Source organism: Mycotypha africana (assembly GCF_025528875.1).
Source record: "Mycotypha africana strain NRRL 2978 chromosome Unknown BDF20scaffold_1, whole genome shotgun sequence".
Lineage (NCBI taxonomy): Eukaryota > Fungi > Mucoromycota > Mucoromycetes > Mucorales > Mycotyphaceae > Mycotypha > Mycotypha africana.
This window is the reverse complement of record NW_026515725.1, coordinates 328,900-348,488: the sequence shown is the minus strand read 5'-3', so window position 1 is coordinate 348,488 and position 19,589 is coordinate 328,900. Positions and strand designations below refer to the sequence as shown.

The following is a 19,589-nucleotide window of genomic DNA, read 5'->3' as shown; positions in this document are numbered from 1 at the left end:
TTGTGAGTTTGGATTCTCAAAAAAAAAAAAAAAAAAAAAAAAAAAAAAGTGACATATGGCTATTTGAGAGCGCAAGCGGCCTAAGTGCCCCTAAATAGGAGGCACTGCTTGTTTACTATTGAAACCCATGCATGTTTTATTAAAAGTACGCCTTACTTGTCTTCAAACCAATGTATTAGTGCCTCAACCTATAATGAGAAGGGACTGTGGAGACGCGGTCGACTTTCTACTCGTATGATCATCAAATATAACCTGCTGTTATGAACGTTGTAAAATAAGGAAAATGATTTGTATGCTATTCATTATTTAAATCCGTTTTAATAGTTGATTGTGCAAACTTTTCCCTGGTACAGAAGATAAACGTTAGGTTACAACATTAAGGAAAAATCAAATGACCAAAACAATAGGCAACTGCGCTTGTGGAGGCGACATTTGATGTATAGGTTGTTGCTCAGATCTTTACCATCCTTTACATAATGAAGGTTATTTATTCGTAAATTTACATCTGAAGCTGAGTATTTCGAAGCTAACAAATGTTACTGCAAATGTGAATCTCTGCGTTACTTGAGACGAGGTAGTGTACATAGTACATACATCAGATGAGGGAAGGAAAAGTTGATTTGTGTAATTTACGTGTATATAGAAAGTTGACGATACATTTACGCGCACATATACATATGAGATTGCTATATATATCATCTTTAAATACTGAAGCACTGCTGATGATATTCAAGAGTATTCAAAACGTTGCGTAAGCTGAAGCTGAAAACTCCTCATGTTGCTTTGTTGATTGAGCTATCAGACACATTTGATTTAGATCTCGTACTAGACTTGTCTCATTTTATTGGAAGCAGTTAGCGTGTATTCTGAACAATGGATTTGATAGTGCCATGGATTGCTCAGCTTTCCAAAACAGCATAAATTGTAACACTAGCCATTATTCATCTGATAAAAACCCCGTACAATCGAATCACTAAATTGATGAGACATGAAAAGGAGCAGTAATGGATTCCCAAATCCGGAATTGTACGATGCGCTTGTGGCTCTTGAGCACCTCAGAACGAACATTCGTCTTTTTTCTCATACATTATGCAAAAATCATCAAATTGACAGCTAGCTTACACATTGATTGCAGTATATGGTATTCTCAAAGATGAACCCTTTTACGTGTTCCTACAAAAGTGTGAAAAAATGATTACAAACTCTAAAATTTTCGTGCGAATCAGAATTACCCTTAAACAATGATATAAAGCACTGTGAAGACATGTATTTCCTAATTTTTTCATACTCTTTGCAACTTTACTCTTGTATCTATACGATTGATGATTGAAGATAAGAAAAACGCAAATCCATCAACAGTCTCCTCCTACGAAGAGAAAGGACAACACGATCATATTGAAGTTTTAGATGTACCCTTCATCAAATCGCCTGAAGAGAAACGCTACATTCGAAAGCTGAATATAAGGCTTTTACCTCTTGCAGGGATATTAATTTTTCTTCAGGTACATTGATAAAGTATACACAGTCATACCACCATGTATCTTTTGAAGATACAAACTTTGATAAAATGATATCAACATGATGTTATAGTTTGTGGACAAATCTGCGTTATCCGTTGCAGCAGTGCTTGGTCTTCTTCATGATGCTCAGTTAACACTTAACCAATACAGCTGGCTTAGTGCTATGTTCTACCTTGGATATTTTGTTTTTCAGCTACCAAACAACTATTTAATGCAGCATTTGCCGATAGGCAAGTATTTAGGTAGTCTTCTCGTTTGCTGGGGAGCTGTCACTATTGGTACCGCATTTTGTAAAAATTTTGCACAGCTGGCTGTTTTGCGTGTTTTCCTCGGTGTATTTGAGGCTGGCACGTATCCTTGCTTAATCATGATTTTCAGCAGAATGTACCGTCGAAGCGAGCAATCAGCATGTTTCGGTTTCCTTTACTTATGTAATGGTTTGGCCAGTATTGTTGGTTCTGCATCCGCAGTGGGCATCGTCAAAATAGGAGTCAAAAATGGAATTAAACCATGGCAATGGTATGTAAAACGGTATTTTCGAAAAAAGCAAATCAAAGCGAACTTAAAGACTATGCACTGTAAATTAGGGGTTATATCATTTGGGGTTCCATCACTGTCTTTATCGGTATAGTGTCATTATTTCTTCTGATCGATGGTCCAAATGCATGGTTTTTGCAACTGACAGAGGACGAGAAACCTATTGTTGAAGATCGTATTCGTGATAATGCTGTTGTCCGTAAACACAAAGTCAAAATTAGTCAATATTGGGAAGCGTTGAAAGAGCCTCGTCTCTGGTTGATGTTCTTCACGTCATGCACACACAATCTTCAAAATGGTGGTTTGGTCAGCTACAGTACCGTCTTAGTGAAAGGCCTGGGCTTCAATGCTATACAGTCAATTCTATTGCAGATTCCAAGTGGCGCTTTTACTGTTATTTTCATTTCTATCGCTGTCGTAATTCACCGTAAAACAAAGCAAATGATTTATACAGCTGTTATATGCTATACTATCTCAGCTATCGGTTGTTTGCTGCTTTCCGTCTTTCCAAACTCTGGTATAAAACTTCTGGGCTACTATTTGACATGGGCACAAACGGGGAGTAAGTTTTCTAGATAAGTGCATAAATACAACATTGGTAACATAATCCAGTGTTAATATTTCTTAGGCTATGTCATGCTCGTTGCTATCGTCGGCTCTACAGTTTCTGGATATTCTAAAAAGATATTTTACAACGGCGTTTTGATGTTAGCTTTCACAATCGGTAATTTTGCTGGCCCTCTCATGCTTGTCGAACATACAGGTCCAGCGTATAAGCCTGCTATGTGGGGATATTTTGCGGCTAACCTGCTCAATAGTGTCTTGCTTATGATGATACGTATCATTTTGGACAGAACCAATAAAAAGCGGTTGAAGCATGGCGTAGGTGAACGTACCGATGTTTACCTTAATTTGACAGACAAGGAAGACAAGAATTACATATATAGTTTGTAAATAGCTTTCATTTTTTCGTTTTAACATTCTATACTTAGTTTCAGTAGTTATATATATATATATATTACCATACGTAAGTTTATTTGGTTATTTATTTCTTCATCAAATAACCTACTCGTCGTTTTCTCTTTTACTGCAATCTTATAGGTGTGGTCAAATACCTTATTATTCATATCTCTAAATCCTGCTTCATGTCAGTTAGTGTGAAAATTAAAACTATAACTCACAGCCAAAGATAACTAACAACTAACTATATTAATGGAGTCAGAAATGGTTTTTCTCAGAAGTACAACAGAATTGTCATGATACACTGAGATTAAGAGTTACGGCGTTGCGATTTTGTTACGCTTTGTTATACTTTTGTTATGGTTATGTTGTAATTGTTTTTTTTTTCCTCAAAAATGGTTGGGAGGGAATTTCCCCCTATTCTTTCTGTATACCAGATGTAGAGACTGTAATGAATTGGGTCACTATAATAAAAACTATCCGAAATGCCAATGCCAAAAAACTGTATCCGCTCATGACGCTAAGTTGAGCATCGACCTGTCTTTAGTCACACAAGTCAAGTAACAGACTGTCCTATACACATATAGTTGGGAGTCGCAATAAGAAAGAGAAAATGGAGTACCACTGTTAACGTAGAGGACGAAACAGAGAAAGAGGAAAGCGACATCACAAGCTGTGGAGTGTCCAAGCTATGGGAATGAATACCATACTTCCCCTCATTTGCCTCTTTATCCTAATCACATACAATCATGGGAGGTGGCCATTTCATCTGTCTTTGACCATAATTTCACTATTTTTGTGAGGAAGCTTCCTGTCAATTGCGCCGTTTTACTACAGCTTTGTGAAAAGGCAAGAAAAGGACATTTCACGCTGCAAACATTTCAAAGCTATAGTGTTTAACTGCCAACTGTTTGTCAAGGCCTATCTCGTGCATAATAACGACAACATTCCTTTAGAACACATTGATATTCCATTGGCCAACTCGTTAAGAGTTAAAAAAGTTACTCACAAGAAGGCGTTGAGCTACAGCATCAAGATTTATTTTGATGATTTTAAGCGCAACCGACAATAGTAATCAGTCATGGTTTCGTCAAAGGTTATAGCCATCGTCTTATAGAAGCTGCCAAAAAGATAAGTATCTCATATACTGACCCCATTATTGAGCTTTTTGAAGAGGCAGTGTTTATACCTAACTTATGAGCTTCAAGTCATATTTGTTGTGCATCTCGTTTCCACTCCTCTAATTTCGATTTCTTGCTTTTTATTATGTGTGCTTGTGTTATTATACATAGAACATGAAGAAGTTCGACGCAACGAAATTACAAGCATACTGCTACTAAGTAATTCGCAAAGGCGAACCCTAAAGTGGCCCCATAAATCCAAGTTTAGTAAGAAAGACAAAAAAATAACTTGTAACGGAGAAGGTTAAGCTGTTTTCCTTGACATCCAATCCCACCAAGTTACCAAAGCCTTGTAGTACATCCAATCCTCGGATGAGAAGGAGCATAACGAACATGCAGCTTATGATGTCTGTAGATCACCGTTGTCTAAGCGCTTCTTGCTTTCTTTCTACTTTCGCTACATTAGCGTTTCATCACAATAAGCATCAACCCGCTCCTGATTCTCGACACATCTCCGCAAAGCTAAAAAACCAATTTGAGGAGTTTCATCCAGTGTTAAAGTTTTATGAAAATGGGGATTTGGAAGGTAAACGGAAACAGTTTTGGCAGAAATGCTGTTGCTGAGATTTATACTGGGTAATGTTCTTATAAACAATAGTTTGAATGACCTCAAATCAAGCCAGACAACGCTCTTCCAAAATACCGTTCATTCCTATGGCTTTACTGTCGATTTGGTTTATATATGCCTTTCATCGTAGTGAAAACTGGCAAGACTTATCATTTATAACCAAGGGAATAATAGTAGATATTTGAAAAAATAGAAACGGAAAAGATATACTAATCTATGGCTAACTGTAACAATATGTTGAAAATCATCGAAATCAATGCGTGTAACTGCTTTATATTGCCTTACACTTTCTTTCAGAACATTTTTGTTTTGAATGAACATCCAAAATAAACGAGACAACTTAAATAAGCAAGAATAATAAGGTTCTTCCTCGCTTGCACTCGTTCACGGACTTGCAGAACGTCGAAGGACGTGTATACTAGAATGGAGAATAGCTCAGGGTAGATTTCTTAAAAGAATTGACTTCACGCAAGTTTAAAAGGGTTTCATTTCGTCTCTGGAACCTTCAACGAACCCCTCATTATCTATGAACCATGGAGTCGAGCGCAGTAAATTTTCTAATTTTTTTTTTTTTTTTTAAAAAAAAAGAGCAATCTAGGCTCGAAATGATATAAGTGAAAAATGCATCTTTTGCAATCTTTGCTCCTTTTAATATCATTTGTAGAAGTGCTCAAATGGCATTTTTTTTTGATAATTGATTCCCTTATCAGTCGATAGTGTTTCAATTTCAGTTGGCCACAAGTCCTTGGGGAAGATTATTAAGGAAGCACTAGCAAACGTCATCTCTAGAAACACCGTAAATAAGAACCATCAAACCTACTCATTAATAGGCATAAATCTCCATATGATTTGCTACGAAAGCTTTGAGCTCCGAACACGAAAAGCAATTATTTCTCAAAGGTTGCCTGTTACGGTCTGATATCCATCTGCAGTATATTGAAAATCAATATCACCATCAAAAATAGCGTCTGAACTTCAAATCTAGACAAAAACCAAGAAAAAAGAGATGATTTTCTTGTTGAGCGCTCTGTGTTGGGCCAGTGAAAATCATGTACGGTTCTAAACATGTTCTGGAAGGCGAGCTGCGTGAGAAGTGAAACACATCCTCCATTTTCTTTTTTTTTTGGGTACTAATGCCTTGGAATCGGAAACATATAAAAGGACTGTGCGTAGCAATGGGTTATTTGTCTTTCTCTTGGTCTATAACGTTCTATTACTAAATTCGACATGGTCAAGTACACTTCCACTCTTTTATTGGGTTTAGCCGCCACTATCTGTACCACTTCAGCTTTACCCGTTCCAGCTGAAGATGCTTCCAACGCCACTTTCGCTATTACTGACAATGTCGATGATAGCAATAACACAACTGAAGTCCTAGCTGATGTTACTGCTAGTACTACAACCACGCCACTTGACGAGGTTGCTACCTCTACTGAAACAGTGGATATTATTCCTACTGACGCTATTGATTCCGACGAGAATGGTGACGAAGAGGAAAGTACCATTGTTGACGAGGTTGGTGATAGTGACGATGAAGAAGAGGACATAGAAGACGAACAAGAAATTGACGATAGCAATAATGTCAAAATTACAGATGAAGATGCGTCTGTTGAGCCCACTGTTGATATTGAAAACAACGTTGATGTTCCTGAAGAAACACTTGCTGTTCAAGAGGATAACAATGATGAAGCTGTAACTGCTGAGGATTTGGAAGAAGCCACTGCCGCTGACGAAGATTCTACTGATGCTCCTGTTGAAGACTCCACGACTGATGCTCCTGTCGAAGAAAATGTGGAGGAAAATACAGATAACGCTGATCCTTCTTCTGAGACCGCCGGTGACTTTGGCGAAACCGACAATGCCGATGAAACCGCTGTTGATCAACCTGCCGATATTGAAGAGCATACTGACAACATTGAATCACCCGAAGAAACAGATGACAGCGAAGACATTAAGAACACTGACAATGTCGATACGAATGAAGAGGACAATACTGAAGAAACTGACAATGCTGATAACGGTGTAAATGGAGAAGTAGATATTGAAATTGCTGCTGAGGAAGTCAATAACAACGATACATCTGAAGCTCCTGTTGAAGAGGGTTCTAGCAATGAAGAAGCTCCCGCCGAAGAAGCCTCAATCGAGAAGTCTTCCGCTGAAGAAAATCCCATTGAAGAAACAACTGTCGAAGAACCTCCTATTGAAGATACCAATGAAGATGATGTCAACGAAGATTATGACGAAGAAAAAGTTGCTGATGATAGCACCGATGAGACCACTGTAGTGGAAGATATTTAATCTTAGAGTTGATTTAACTCACATTTCCTCATTAACCCTCCTATCATTGTATATATGTTCGTAATCCCTTATATGTTTTCAGTCCTTAATTTTCAGTATTTATGTTCAAAATAAAAAGAAATGTGTTTATTTTTCTGTTATTATCTTTGTGATAAAAAAAAGTAAGTCTACATAAAACAATCAGTATCTGCAGTTGCTTTTCTCGCGATCTTGATTGAATTATCATTTTACAGTCATTTCAGAAAAAAAAAATTGTGTTCAAAAATGATGTCGATTGATCAAACAATAAAGTCTTAGCTTCATTAAAATTGTTTTAAAGAAGGGGTTACGATTTTCTGCATCCATTTTATTCTCTTCTTTCTATTTACAGATAATGAAGTAGCAATTTTTCTTCAAGAAGGACAAGGGAATGTGTTGATGAACATGGCGTCGAGCCGGTGGATCTTGTTGTGATGAGGAGTTGTATGCTATTGAAACAATAAGTTCCTGTGCTCAATTCTGAATAAACCTCCTGAAAGACCATCTAATCCCATTATACTTCCAATTGCGAATAAAAGAAACTATGATGATGATATGGTGTTATGCAATAAGCGACGCTATATGGTTTACTCTGAAGAAGGCAAGACTAGACTTTTTTCATTTGTCTTCTCAGCAAATGCTCGAATCCTTCTGCTGCTGCGAGACAACTGGGTATTCATATCCGGACAGCGCAGAGTTGGGTAAAACGGTATTACGAAAACCGTGGAAGCATTTTCGATAAAAAGAAAGAACTAGGGCGACGTATTTTTGGGAATGAGCATGAGCAATTTCTTTTAGGCTACATTGATGAGAATCCTTCTACCGTTGTCAATGAAGTGGTGGAAAGTTTTCAACAACATTATGAGGGCCTCAATGTTTCTCGTAGTACTGTTTATAACTTGATGAATCAGCCTTTCACATTAATTTGAAACGTGGTATAGCTTGGCCAAAGAAAGGCACTCCCGCAGTAGCTGCAGTGCCACTGACTAAAGCAAAAGCAGCTTCTATTTTAGTTGCCATTTCTGCCACAGGTTTAATTAATGTTAGTTTGCGACTTCCAAAGCGTATCAAGAAGAGAAAGCTCGGGTGTGAGATTGATGGTTATGTATAAGAACAGTGAGAGGTCAATACTTGAGCTTTTTAAAAGCTACTCTTGATGAAATGGACAAGTATCCAGAAATGAAGGGACATTACCTAGACATGGAACATGCTCCTCTCCATAGCTCAACTGACATAAGAAAGTATACTCACTCTCGAAATTATCGATATGCATATCTTCCTCCATATCCTCCTGAACTGAATCCAATTGATCAGTTTTTGTCAGTTATCAAAAGTAACGCTCATGACGAGGATCAGTGAGGCATGTGATAGCTTACATTTTCGTGATTTCGAAGGCTTCCCTTTCTCATTCTGCAGAATGCTTTGATAAGTGCCTTACCAGAGAAAAAATCCTTTACGCCTACCTCCTCGTTATTGCTTTGCTTTTACAATAACAGGGAAGTATGGGTAACACGCTTAAGCGCCATCAATTTAAACAGGCACAGATGGGTAAGCTGATGGGTAAGCTGATGGGTAAGCTGATGGGTAAGCTAATGGGCTAATGGGTAAGCTGATGGGTAAGCTGATGGGTAGGCTGATGGGTAAGCTGATGGGTAAGCTAATGGGCTAATGGGTAGGCTGATGACGGACAGGATAAACTATCCTTGATTCTGCCGACATCTACGTTTCAATCTTATTAAATTCTGTCAGAATGTAAAGAGTTAAAGTAAGGGATCAACAATTTTGATAATAGCTTAAGTAGATTAGATTTATGGATTTGATTAAATCAGATAACTTTATTTAGAACATCAAACCACAATACAAATACTATAATAACTATTTCTAAATGAAGTCAATTACTCATCCAATATTGTCTCGGATACACAGATGAAATATTTCTTCCGTAAAAGAAAAGAAATTGTTCTAACAAGTTTATCACTCACGGTTATTCTAATATTCATAAGGATCCGTAATCTCTTATTTCAGTATTATGTTAATCCAAGAGTAATATGCTGTTGGATACAACAAGCTCACTCCTTTGTTCTAAGTCTTTTTTAATTAGGGCGCGAGACAACGCTTCACCAAAAGGTCCACTACTTTTCGAGCCGTTGCCGGTCTAATCTGTAGCAAACACCCCACATCAGTCTACCCATCAGTCTACCCCATCAGCTTACCCATCAGCTTTTCAAAGTTGCTTGATCACTAGGAAGGATTAGGATACATTCCAATAGAAAAAAATAAAAAAGAATAGATAAAAAAAGTATCAATTCTTTCCCACAATTGGTTGTTTTTTATTTGCTTCTATTGACTAATTATGATGCTGTTTCAGAATGCAAGGTCGATTACGATTTTGGGATGTGGAAAATAATCGGTCGAAGATGGAGCTGCTTATTGTTGGGCGATTTCGCTGGAACTGTGGGCAATCAACGGATGGAATGCAAATTCGATCAAAAACGTCAAGTACAAGCAAAACGTCTGAAATATCTGACACCAGCTTTGGTAAATCATTCAGGCAATCTGGAATCTTGATTTTGGCAAGTTCATGCATAACATATAGACCACTGGAAGGTAATACCAAGATATAAAAGGTAATAGTTCTATCAATGATCTGTAAACCCATCACTCCCACCATTTTCTGCGTGTCCAGGGTGCCTTTACAAAAAACTGAGATGCGTAAAAGATCTCGACAGACCGAGTAATGGTTAGAGCCCTGTTGTGCTGGTTTTGCCTCCCCAAAACCAATGTTTGCTTTCCATTTGATGCCTTGTAACCTGGTGATGCAAATGTCGGGTCGCCAACTCAGCAAGTGTTGTATTTGCTTTAATTAGAATTGGTAACGGTTGTAAGTCGATGACTATGAACTTAAAGTGTCTTTATTGTTCTTTAGATGAAATAAAAGGATTATTTACTCTGTAAAGTTTGATATGAATTTATATTATTGTGGGGAAATGTTGCTAGTCACTAATTTCAGGTTCAGATGCTTCTTGTGTTACACTTCAATCCTCTATCTTGTTATATTCTTGTACATAACCTATATTAGATGCAATATAGATAGACCATGGTAGAATGTATTCTCTACCTGGTTGTACGTACTCGAGTATTGTAGTTATTATCTCACCAAACACGTCACTAATATTTCACGTCAGACATCATTCTCGTACCTAGGTATCCCCATCGGCCCAGGTGGACACTTACTCACCAACGATCTAATTCAGAACAATACCAACAAAGCCTTACACACTACGAACACCATGTCAGCTATTGGCGTCAATCATAAAGGTTTCAATCAGCTCCTATCAACACGCTTCTACACCCAAATTGTGCGCACCCAGCTGGAATACGGTCTTGCCATCAGCTCATTTTCATCACCCCAAATTAAGTAGATCGAGGAATGCCAAACAAAATGTATAAGACGAATTTTTGGAGGAAACTCCTGTTCATTAACCAAGGTCATGTTACATCTGACCGACCTTCCATCCATGAAAGAGCGTGTTCACCGCCTACAAGGAAAGTTCTTATTAAGGTCCATCAATGGTTCCAGGGATACCCTGTTATCGCGGTTTTTACCATACTTACGTGCTTCAGCTAGTCTGTCTCATTGGTACAAGCTCTCCAAAACTCCCCTCTGGCAACGCTGCTGCAACTTTAATAACCCTGACCGCATCGATACTCGTGTGTTCAATACTACCTATCATGAACTTCGTGTCGAAAACCTTCAAACACAACGCCAAGCTAACAATTCGGTTCTCCTCTCCTGTCGCCCTTTTCATGGTGTTGATCCATTTCTTTGGCTACCTATGACTCCCGTGGAACGCAGTCGAGTTATACGTTGGCGTCTCAGTTTGTTACCTGGTGGGGTCCCAAAATCGGGCATATATCACCCTAATGTCATGTTTACCCGCAAACACTCAATAATATGCCTTCACATGCACCGTCGATTACAAATGCCCTTCACAGTAAATGATCCAATATCATTTCTTCTCAAAATGCTTCCAACCAGAAAAACACGTAACAAACAAAACCTTCAACGCTTCTCCAGCTGGAAAATTCGATGGCCCGCACTATGTCAAATCCTATTCGAACTAGATTATCTACATCATGATAAGATCCCCCCCAGAAACTCCCTCTCTTGGTAACAAGTTAGTCCAGTGGCTCACTCAGGACTAATCTAGCCCTTTAATTCACCCTCTTTTCCTCTTCCCTTCTCTACTGCCTTTTTCCGTTATTGACTATCAAAAGGTTATAGCACCCTTCTCCCCTTATATTTGATCTGACCCGGGCAATTCAATCTCATAATGATTATGTGCTCATGTGGGTTTAAAATTATTTGCCAATAAAAATCTTGTTTAATCGTATACGCAGTACTTTCATCTGAGATCAAAAAGTTTTATTTTTACATGACGTTAGACGTTTTGACAATCAGTTGATTAATCATCATCTATACATGGCATAGAAAAGAGCGGCCTTTCTTTCGTCTATTCAGTACATTTATTGAACTGACCAATCAGATTGCAGCATTTACAACCAACAACTACATTTCTACATCCAAGATCTCTAGTCATCGATCAACCCATGACGATCGAATCACAAACCAAGCATGGGACTAACTGGTCAACCATCGTGGCCAAAGGTTTAAAACCAAAGTACACCTTCCTCGAAGTCAGTTTGATATTTCAGGAAAAAAAGAGTTGTACACTGTCGAAACTATCTTCGAAGAACCTGAGGTCGCTGAATACCTCCGTTCTCAGCGTATACAATCCATTGTACAGACCGCTCTCATGCCCGGAGCTGTTATATTTAGCTTACCTAGCAGATTGTTTGAACATCAATCTGAAGCTTTTAAATTAGTAATCGATCAGATTGGACCGGTCGTGGGCAATTACTTTAACCCGGTATCGCTCCGTGGCAACCGTACACGAGGGGATTTGGTTTTCTATACTCGTTTTAGAGACGCTCAATGTACTCGTGTCGCCATAGAGGAGGGTATAACGCACAACGGTGTGCAGTATAAGGCTTATCCTTACAAGGACAGGACTGAAGCCAATGATCATTGCCGTGTAACCATGACATTGCCCTACGGAGCAGAGTCTGATGAGCTGATTGACAAGCTCAAGGAGTCAATGTCCAATTATAGCCGGGTGCTTCAAATCAAGCAACGGTTGAATCATGGTTTCTTCGAAGGAGATATTTCTGTTTTGCTCGACTGTCAAGTAGCTGACGGGTCGCCGTCATATCAAGCCCTGCAGCGTATGCTGTATTTAGAAGCCTGGGACGTCACGGTCCCAGTTAGTTACAAAGGTGCAAAGCCCATCTGTTACTACTGCCGTAAAGAAGGGCATGTTAAAAAAGACTGCCCAACTTTACAAAAACTAGTCTGCTTCCGTTGTGGTGGTCATGGACACACTCAGCGTCGTTGCCGTGTCCCCGACGTAGAGCCCCTTTTAGCAGAACCTGCACAAAAAGAAACCTCGTTTACTGAGGATTTAGATGTCTATGAAACTATTACATCACAACAGACATCTAAAGATGAGAACAACTCGCAGTCAACCATGGCATCGGATATTGCTGAGATAAGGGATATCAATAATAGTGCTACTCAGCCAGTACATTTATCCGAGGATCAGGACGCACACATGCTTGAATACGGGGTAGAATCCCACTTGAGGTCAACCCCAGATATAGGAACAATTGCTCTTGATGCAGAGCAATCAAATAACACTGATATCCCGTGTTTAGGAACCCTGCACTCTAAATACGCTCCGATGCACGAACGCCTTACCATGGATGTCGACACTCCGCTTGTTCTTCCCAAGAAGATTTTGAAGCGTCCAACTGTGTCTACCGCTATCAAAGATAAGTCTTCCGATATAAATAGTGAGAAAGCTCAGTCGAGATCCTCTGATACGATCGCCCGTAAGGGCCATGAGTAAAAACCATGTGCGTATTGCATCCTTAAATGCCCGTAGCATTTTCAAGGATGCAGATAAGAACAATCAAGGAGTGTTCTTATCTTACCTCAAATCATCTCTTTCTTTGGATGTTTTATGTTTACAGGAAGTTTCCGCCTTCCACCTACAAGATCATCTCACGCAACAACAAAATAGCTACTTTCAATCTTATCTTTTTCCCAACTGCTCCGTATTATTCACTAAATATTCTGCCATTATCTGCTTGAACAAAAACCTCACACTGCAGGATGCTACCGTTTCACTTGATGAGCGGTGCATACGTGCATCAGTATATAATCAAACTCTACAACAAGTAGAATGCTCTATTACCAACATCTACGGCCCTGCACAATCCACCAACAGACTACCTTTTCTAGAACAATTTATGTCCTCACCATTCGCGTCTACGGGTCATGCAGAGTCACCTTCCATAATACTGGGAGATCTTAATTTAAGTCTGTTGAAGCTCGATGAGACCTGTGACGACCCTCGTTTTGTCTCCTGGCATCAATGGCTTTTAGAACATTTTGACAATTGCTTTTCAGCCGGTCAACCTACGTTTCACCGAGGCTCTCAAACCTCCACCATCGACTATATTTTTTGTAGCAAAAACCATCAGCCTCGAATATCCAACTGCCAACAGACATATTTACCCGCTTCATGGACAGACCACCAATTGCTACAAATTGATCTACTTCCGGAAAGGCATGATATTGGCCCCGGATTTTGGCGCTTTAACACTTCTCTACTGCAGAATGATACTTTCGTAGCTTTGTTAACCGATGTCATTAACTCCTTTTTCGCCTCTGTTGAGTCGCTTGGTGATCAAACTGCTCAACAAACGTGGGAAAGTCTGAAACGTGCCTTGAAAGATACCAGTGAAAGTTTCACTCGTGGCTTTCAAAAGCATAGACGCAACCGCCTCCAAAAGCTACAGCAGGAGCTTCAGCAATTGCTGTCTGCCGGATCCATCTCCAGTAATTTCCAAAATGACACACGCCAACAGGCGGTGATAAAACAACTGAACGATGCCTTAGATAAGGAGGCCAAGGACGAAATGAACAAAGTTTTACTTCGTTCCGCTACCAGATGGCATGAGCAAGGAGAACGAAATACCAAGTATTTCTATAGGGTTATCAAATCACGTCAAATGCGGCAGACTATTCATCACCTAAGATGTAGCGTCAGTGGTAAACTTTTGGGAACCACGCCCGAGATTTTACAAGAGGCCCACCGGTTCTATAGTCATTTATATGCCCCAGAGGACATTGATTTAGCAGCAGTGGACACTCTTTTAGCCCATATACCAGAAGATGTCATCCTAGAAGAACAGGCATCACATATTGTGGGCGCTGATTTCACTACCGGAGAATTGCTAGACGTAGTGAATCATACTCCCAACCAAAAGAGTCCTGGCTTGGACGGTTTGCCTTTCGAACTTTACAAGTTTCTGATCAACAAATTCCCCAAGGCTAAACTTCTATTTTTGACCGTTTTGAATGAGGCCTTACGTGGTAATATTCCTTTGTCTTGGAAACAAACTAGGATGGTGTTGCTGTTTAAGAAGGGTGACCCTTCCTCCTTGAGTAATTGGCGACCATTGTCACTTATCAATTCCGATGCTAAGCTCTTTACCAAACTTCTCGCGAATCGTTTTAATATGGTTCTTCCTCAGTTAATCAACCCATATCAGACAGGCTTTATGCCACATCGCTTGATTTCAGATAATGGATGGGTGAATATTACATTGATGGATAGTTTCCGCCGTAGTTCCGATCCCCATGCTTCCGAAGCTGTAGCCGTCCTGCTCGACCAGGAAAAGGCCTACGATCGGGTGCATCCTCAATATTTCAGACTGGTTTTGTCACGGTTCAACTTTCCTCCTCATCTTATCTCAGCTCTAATGTCCTTATTTTTCTCAACGGCCATCTCTGTTTCAATTAATGGTTTTCTGGGAAAGCCTTTATTACAAGAACGTGGACTGCGCCAAGGAGACCCCTTGTCGCCTCTGCTCTTCAATCTGATGTTCGAGCCATTTCTACGCACTATTTTGGCTTCTTCTCTTCAGGGAGTGTCATTGTCACCTTTCTCAACACAAATATCTTTAATGGCCAATCCACCAATCATTCGGCATCCGGATACTGGAGCAGACGACAGCCCTATCCAATGGTACCATCCACCAGTCTTCAAATTACTGAGCTACGCTGATGATTTGGAAGTTTTTCTGGCCTCAGCTGATGAATGGCCCATACTGGAACAACTGTTGACTATGTATGGAGACGCTAGTAATGCCAAAGTTAACATCAAAAAGACCGTCATTGTTTCTCTATCTGGGGATTGCTGTCCATCCTGGGCAGCTATAGCCCAATCTAAGGGGATTGAATACCATACGAAGCAAAGTACATCGACCGTTAGTTATTTAGGATATCCCCTCTACTCATCACCGAGGCAGTTGAAATCTTACCTTGCGCGTATTACTAACATCATTAAAATGCATTGCAGTAAGTTGAAAGATCGAGGCCTTTCCGTTCGCGGTTTGTCCTTGGTAGTAAATTCTCAAGTTCTCAGTAAAATTTGGCATTTGTTACGAGTAGTGCCAGTACCAAAGACATGGTTAAACAACATTCGAACTGTCGTGCGCAAATTTGTTCTCCCCTTCCGTCCAGCTCCTTCCTGGCGATCTATCTGTCTCCGCAAGTGTTTTGGCGGCTTGGGCATCATTGATATACATCAGCAACATCTAGCATTACAGCTTATCTTTGTTCACCGTATTCTTCGGCCTAAATGCAACAGTGATTTCGTTACTCCCTTGATCGGCCATTGCATATACATATGTACTGGTCACCATTCCTTTCTACCATGGCTGCAGCATCCTCGGGCCTTCTTACCACTCTTTAAAGGGCTCCCTACGTTATCTATTTTAACACGGCTTCTAATGGACCTACCCGCATTAATGGGACATACTAGCTGGCCTGGACGCTGGTACGCAGATACACCACTCCGTTTTGCTTTGGTACCAGTCAATCATACGAACAATGAGGACGCTTATGACCTGTCTCAAATACCTTTGCGCTATACTGTAGCAAATGCAATTTCTTGGTCCTATTCATATAACATGTTCACTAACTACCTTCGGTTAGATCTCCCTAACCTTAATAAGATAGGTAAATTACTCCAGCTGCTTAGAAAAGACACTCCTCCCCTTTCCTGGCGTCCTAGGCTCAAAAAGTTCATGCCGCGTGATTTCCGCTTCGATGTACTTTCGCCGACTTGGCCATGTCAGAGGGCCGATCAGCGAGCAACATCAATTGTCGCCCTTGACGCGTCTTCATGGGTTCCTCGGTGCGATCACTGGGGAATTCAAGTTGGCAACCAGACCATTCTAATTACTAAGTTGACTCCGGGACTATTACGACAATATTGGTCTCAGCGATATCTTCAAGAGAAACTACCGGGTCCATTCTCTATGCTGGGCATACCACAAGTACCTTATATCTGCCCACCCGGTTTTTGCCATCCTCGTATTTGGAAAGTCTTTTGGTCCTTACGATTGTCACACAAGGTCTTTACCTGCTGGTGGCGGTTGCTGCGCGCATCATTAAGTTCAAGGTTATCTTTGCATAGTCAACGCCCTCAGCGCTGGCCATCACCCGAATGTCCACTATGTCTAGCACCCATTGAAGATGACTTTCACTTTGTCGTTGGCTGCCATATCAAATGGTCCTTTTGGTCCGCAGCTTTAGTCTATCTATCTCTCTCTGATGTTCTACGATCTCCAGATGATGTCTGGCATGTTCTCCTCCAGTTGAAGCTTCCAACAGATACATACACTGAGAATTACACCTTAGAATTAGTTGGTAATATTTTGGAAACCCTTTTGGCAATACCATTGGTATGTAACCATCTACAATGAAGCCTGGTCTACAGCGAATGCATTACAGAGACTCCAATCCTCTGTAACTTTAAGTATCACGTTACAGAATGTTGAAAACGTGTCCCCACCAGACATTACTTAAACACTGTGATGAGTACTATTCATAATGTGCCGCCCACGTGCCTCTTTTAGCCCCCCTTCTTCTCCTCTTATACCATTTGTCTTCAACTTTACTTTCATTTTCTGTCTTTCTATTCCAATAAATCGCACATGAATTTAAACAAAAAAAAAAAAAAAGAGCAACATCAAAAAAGTAGGTGATATTTTAGGTATATTCTTACAAAGAGGATTACAAATTCATAGCATTATGGGCTAAGTAATAAACGACCTTTATCGTATAGTTTTCTAGTAATTATAGAGCTGCCGAAGGAAAAATCCTTTTGTTATTCTCATTCGTTATCGCAGGTGTATCTTTTGCATCCAAAGCTTTTTTTGCGAGCTCCACGGGGGGCCATATCAAATCCACATCCATGACGTCCAACTCCAATAAATCTGCTGAATGAGTATGGGCAATGGAGGCTAGATTTGGCAGTGTTCTACCCAAATCGCCATGAACGTATTCTTTAATATAAGTACCTGCTTGTGTATGCAATTTGACGACACCGAAGTGTGCCTCGGGGCTTTTTAAATCCACATCGTCGCGCAAACGTTTTATTGTTGAAGTATGGATTACTTTTGGTCGCACAGCAGCTGAGCGTCTTTGAAATACTCTAACAGGTGTTTTTTGCTGGATAGTAAATGGCGTTGACCCGTAATTATTGACGCGCTCTATCAATTCATCGGTGATAGGATCAGAAAGCCAAACAAGCGCCCTGTATTGCTTTGTCTTTGTTTCTTCACCTTCTTTGATAATACTAGTATATTTTGCTGGTATGTAACAAATTTGACGAACTTGTACATTCTTCATGTGAAGTGGTTGGCTATTGATTTCATTTTCAATTTTTTTATATTCATCCTCTGTCAGTTGAGGCGTTCGCGGGTTGATCAATTCTACATAGAAGGGTCTACCAGTACCCAACATACGAACATTTGCATCTTCACGGCCAGCACTAACAAACTTGGTGTCATCGGCACGATGATATTTCTTCAGAATATCCACTATACATCCTGAAACAGAATGTTCTGCTAATTTCTGGCCTTTGATGGCCCAAGGTGTCTGGCTGTAGTCCCTAGAAAACTTGAGGTAACGGCCACCAACATAAGTAGAAACGTGTACTAAACTGACAGAGTCAAATTTAGCCTTTTCCGTTGGTGGAATAGGAGGAATTCTAGTGAACCTTTGCGTTTAATGATGGAGATTTTAGTTAGCTCATCTACTATTTGAAAAAAAAGGTGGAGGATTATAAGGTACTCACTGCTTTGCTTCTTCGATATCCAATTTTTTTAACGCTTCTGTAACATTTGATCTCGACTCCCCAGCAGTAACTCGTGCTCTCTAAATGTATACCCTATGAATAAGCATCTCAAAATACTATCAAAGAAGTTTAATCCATACCTTCTGACGAATAGTACGTATCTTCAACAATGGCTCTTTTAATTTCGTCATAAACAGGTGATCCTTAGATGTAGGTTTATGGTCAATCACTACGGTCATTCTTAATGGCCCATCCGTATCCAGTTCAAGTCCTGTTCGTTCTTTCAATTTTAAGCCAAATAGATATTTGAAAAAGTCCTTGGGATCTCTCACATTTGTATCCTCCAAAGCACGAAGTACATCAGCTGTAAAAGGCTGATCCTTATGCTGTTCTTGAAGTGTATTCACAATATGTGCTTTTAGTAAATGGTCCCGTGTCAAGATACTGATCGGAAGGGTGCAATTCAAGCTGCAGCTATCCACTTTATAATTCTGCTCTTTTAATTTTTCATAGACTTCGTCCACGTATGTTTCGGCTAGTTGTATGGAGCCCAAGCAAGCTGTACAAATAAGATCTGTCGAAATATCATAACGTTTCTGAACGCTGTTTTTCAGGGAGATGTCATTCAGAGCACTCTGCAAAACCTGCGAAAATTAGGAAAAATATCTTTAACAAACGTATGGCTCAGATAGCGAAGATTTTTCTCAGTTTTTTATTGACATTTACATTATGATCAAATGTGTATAATTGAAAAGTAGTACAGCCAAGAAATCTTAGACAGCAGCGGAAACAGCACTTTGCAGAAACTAATATATCGACAATCGCTAAAGAAGCTTGAATATTTTGGTCTTGACTTTGACTTAAGAAGTTGTTCTGAAGAAAGTGCAACAGTTGCTCGGAAGCCGTGCCGATGGTATTTGACATGATCAGATCAAAAATGAGAGAGAACACTTTTTCGCTATTCACATCAGGTCATTTTTGCTGATTACAGTCACAGCCAGAAGACACACAACTGTCAAACCTTTCTTGAAAACTCTATAATTTTTTTATTTTTTTTTTGTATTTTTTGTATTTTTTGATTTCAAAATAGAATCTCAACGAGTACTATATTTGAAGAGCACACTTCTTTCAAGTTCTGCTAATTGTGAAAGAGCTCGTTTTATCCTTTTACCTTCATCTATAAAAAGAAGTACATATTCTAATGATGCTTTTATTCACAAGATTAAATGAG

At 39.7% G+C, this 19,589-nt stretch overlaps 6 protein-coding genes across 6 annotated transcripts; 3 read left to right on the top strand and 3 right to left on the bottom strand.

The window, feature by feature from the left end:
• Nucleotides 1-1,320: 1,320 nt before the first annotated feature.
• BDF20DRAFT_918556 (major facilitator superfamily domain-containing protein) lies at nt 1,321-3,011 on the top strand (the record flags this gene model as incomplete). The annotated part of the gene is made up of 4 exons (XM_053084649.1): nt 1,321-1,502; nt 1,591-2,039; nt 2,108-2,619; nt 2,686-3,011. Coding segments are annotated over 4 exons (1,469 nt in total), but the record flags the coding sequence as incomplete, so codon positions are not given.
• A 2,354-nt stretch (nt 3,012-5,365) lies between these two features.
• BDF20DRAFT_841408 (uncharacterized protein) lies at nt 5,366-5,907 on the bottom strand. The gene has a single exon (XM_053079450.1). The coding sequence runs from the start codon at nt 5,831-5,833 to the stop codon at nt 5,675-5,677; it is 159 nt and encodes a 52-aa protein (XP_052940158.1). The 5' UTR covers nt 5,834-5,907; the 3' UTR covers nt 5,366-5,674.
• An 86-nt stretch (nt 5,908-5,993) lies between these two features.
• On the top strand, nt 5,994-7,064 carry BDF20DRAFT_830988 (uncharacterized protein; the record flags this gene model as incomplete). The annotated part of the gene is made up of 1 exon (XM_053078403.1): nt 5,994-7,064. One exon carries the CDS (start codon nt 5,994-5,996, stop codon nt 7,062-7,064), a length of 1,071 nt encoding a protein of 356 aa, XP_052940157.1.
• Nucleotides 7,065-9,127: 2,063 nt separating this feature from the next.
• BDF20DRAFT_841406 (uncharacterized protein) lies at nt 9,128-10,003 on the bottom strand. The gene has a single exon (XM_053079449.1). The coding sequence runs from the start codon at nt 9,751-9,753 to the stop codon at nt 9,430-9,432; it is 324 nt and encodes a 107-aa protein (XP_052940156.1). The 5' UTR covers nt 9,754-10,003; the 3' UTR covers nt 9,128-9,429.
• Nucleotides 10,004-10,267: 264 nt separating this feature from the next.
• Nucleotides 10,268-11,462, top strand: BDF20DRAFT_841396 (uncharacterized protein). Its single transcript, XM_053079448.1, has 3 exons — nt 10,268-10,500; nt 10,534-11,077; nt 11,368-11,462. Exons 1-3 carry the CDS (start codon nt 10,373-10,375, stop codon nt 11,440-11,442), a joined length of 747 nt encoding a protein of 248 aa, XP_052940155.1. The 5' UTR covers nt 10,268-10,372; the 3' UTR covers nt 11,443-11,462.
• Nucleotides 11,463-17,233: 5,771 nt separating this feature from the next.
• On the bottom strand, nt 17,234-19,396 carry BDF20DRAFT_841383 (uncharacterized protein). The gene is made up of 4 exons (XM_053079447.1): nt 19,085-19,396; nt 18,499-19,002; nt 18,359-18,438; nt 17,234-18,280 (listed from the first exon to the last, which is right to left on the bottom strand). Exons 1-4 carry the CDS (start codon nt 19,280-19,282, stop codon nt 17,356-17,358), a joined length of 1,707 nt encoding a protein of 568 aa, XP_052940154.1. The 5' UTR covers nt 19,283-19,396; the 3' UTR covers nt 17,234-17,355.
• Between the last annotated feature and the right edge of the window lie 193 nt (nt 19,397-19,589).

Excerpts from the sequence above, each read along its gene's own strand:
- BDF20DRAFT_841383 (XM_053079447.1), bottom strand. The coding sequence starts at position 19,282 with ATGTCAAATACCATCGGCACGGCTTCCGAGCAACTGTTGCACTTTCTT. Across the intron at positions 19,003-19,084 it reads TATACACATTTGATCATAAT|GTTTTGCAGAGTGCTCTGAA; the intron begins GTAAATGTCAAT and ends TAATTTTCGCAG. Across the intron at positions 18,281-18,358 it reads GATATCGAAGAAGCAAAGCA|GTTCACTAGAATTCCTCCTA; the intron begins GTGAGTACCTTA and ends TTAAACGCAAAG.
- BDF20DRAFT_841396 (XM_053079448.1), top strand. The coding sequence starts at position 10,373 with ATGTCAGCTATTGGCGTCAATCATAAAGGTTTCAATCAGCTCCTATCA. Across the intron at positions 10,501-10,533 it reads TTTTCATCACCCCAAATTAA|ACGAATTTTTGGAGGAAACT; the intron begins GTAGATCGAGGA and ends AAAATGTATAAG. Across the intron at positions 11,078-11,367 it reads GATTACAAATGCCCTTCACA|CACCCTTCTCCCCTTATATT; the intron begins GTAAATGATCCA and ends AAAAGGTTATAG.
- BDF20DRAFT_841406 (XM_053079449.1), bottom strand. The coding sequence starts at position 9,753 with ATGGTGGGAGTGATGGGTTTACAGATCATTGATAGAACTATTACCTTT.
- BDF20DRAFT_841408 (XM_053079450.1), bottom strand. The coding sequence starts at position 5,833 with ATGTTTAGAACCGTACATGATTTTCACTGGCCCAACACAGAGCGCTCA.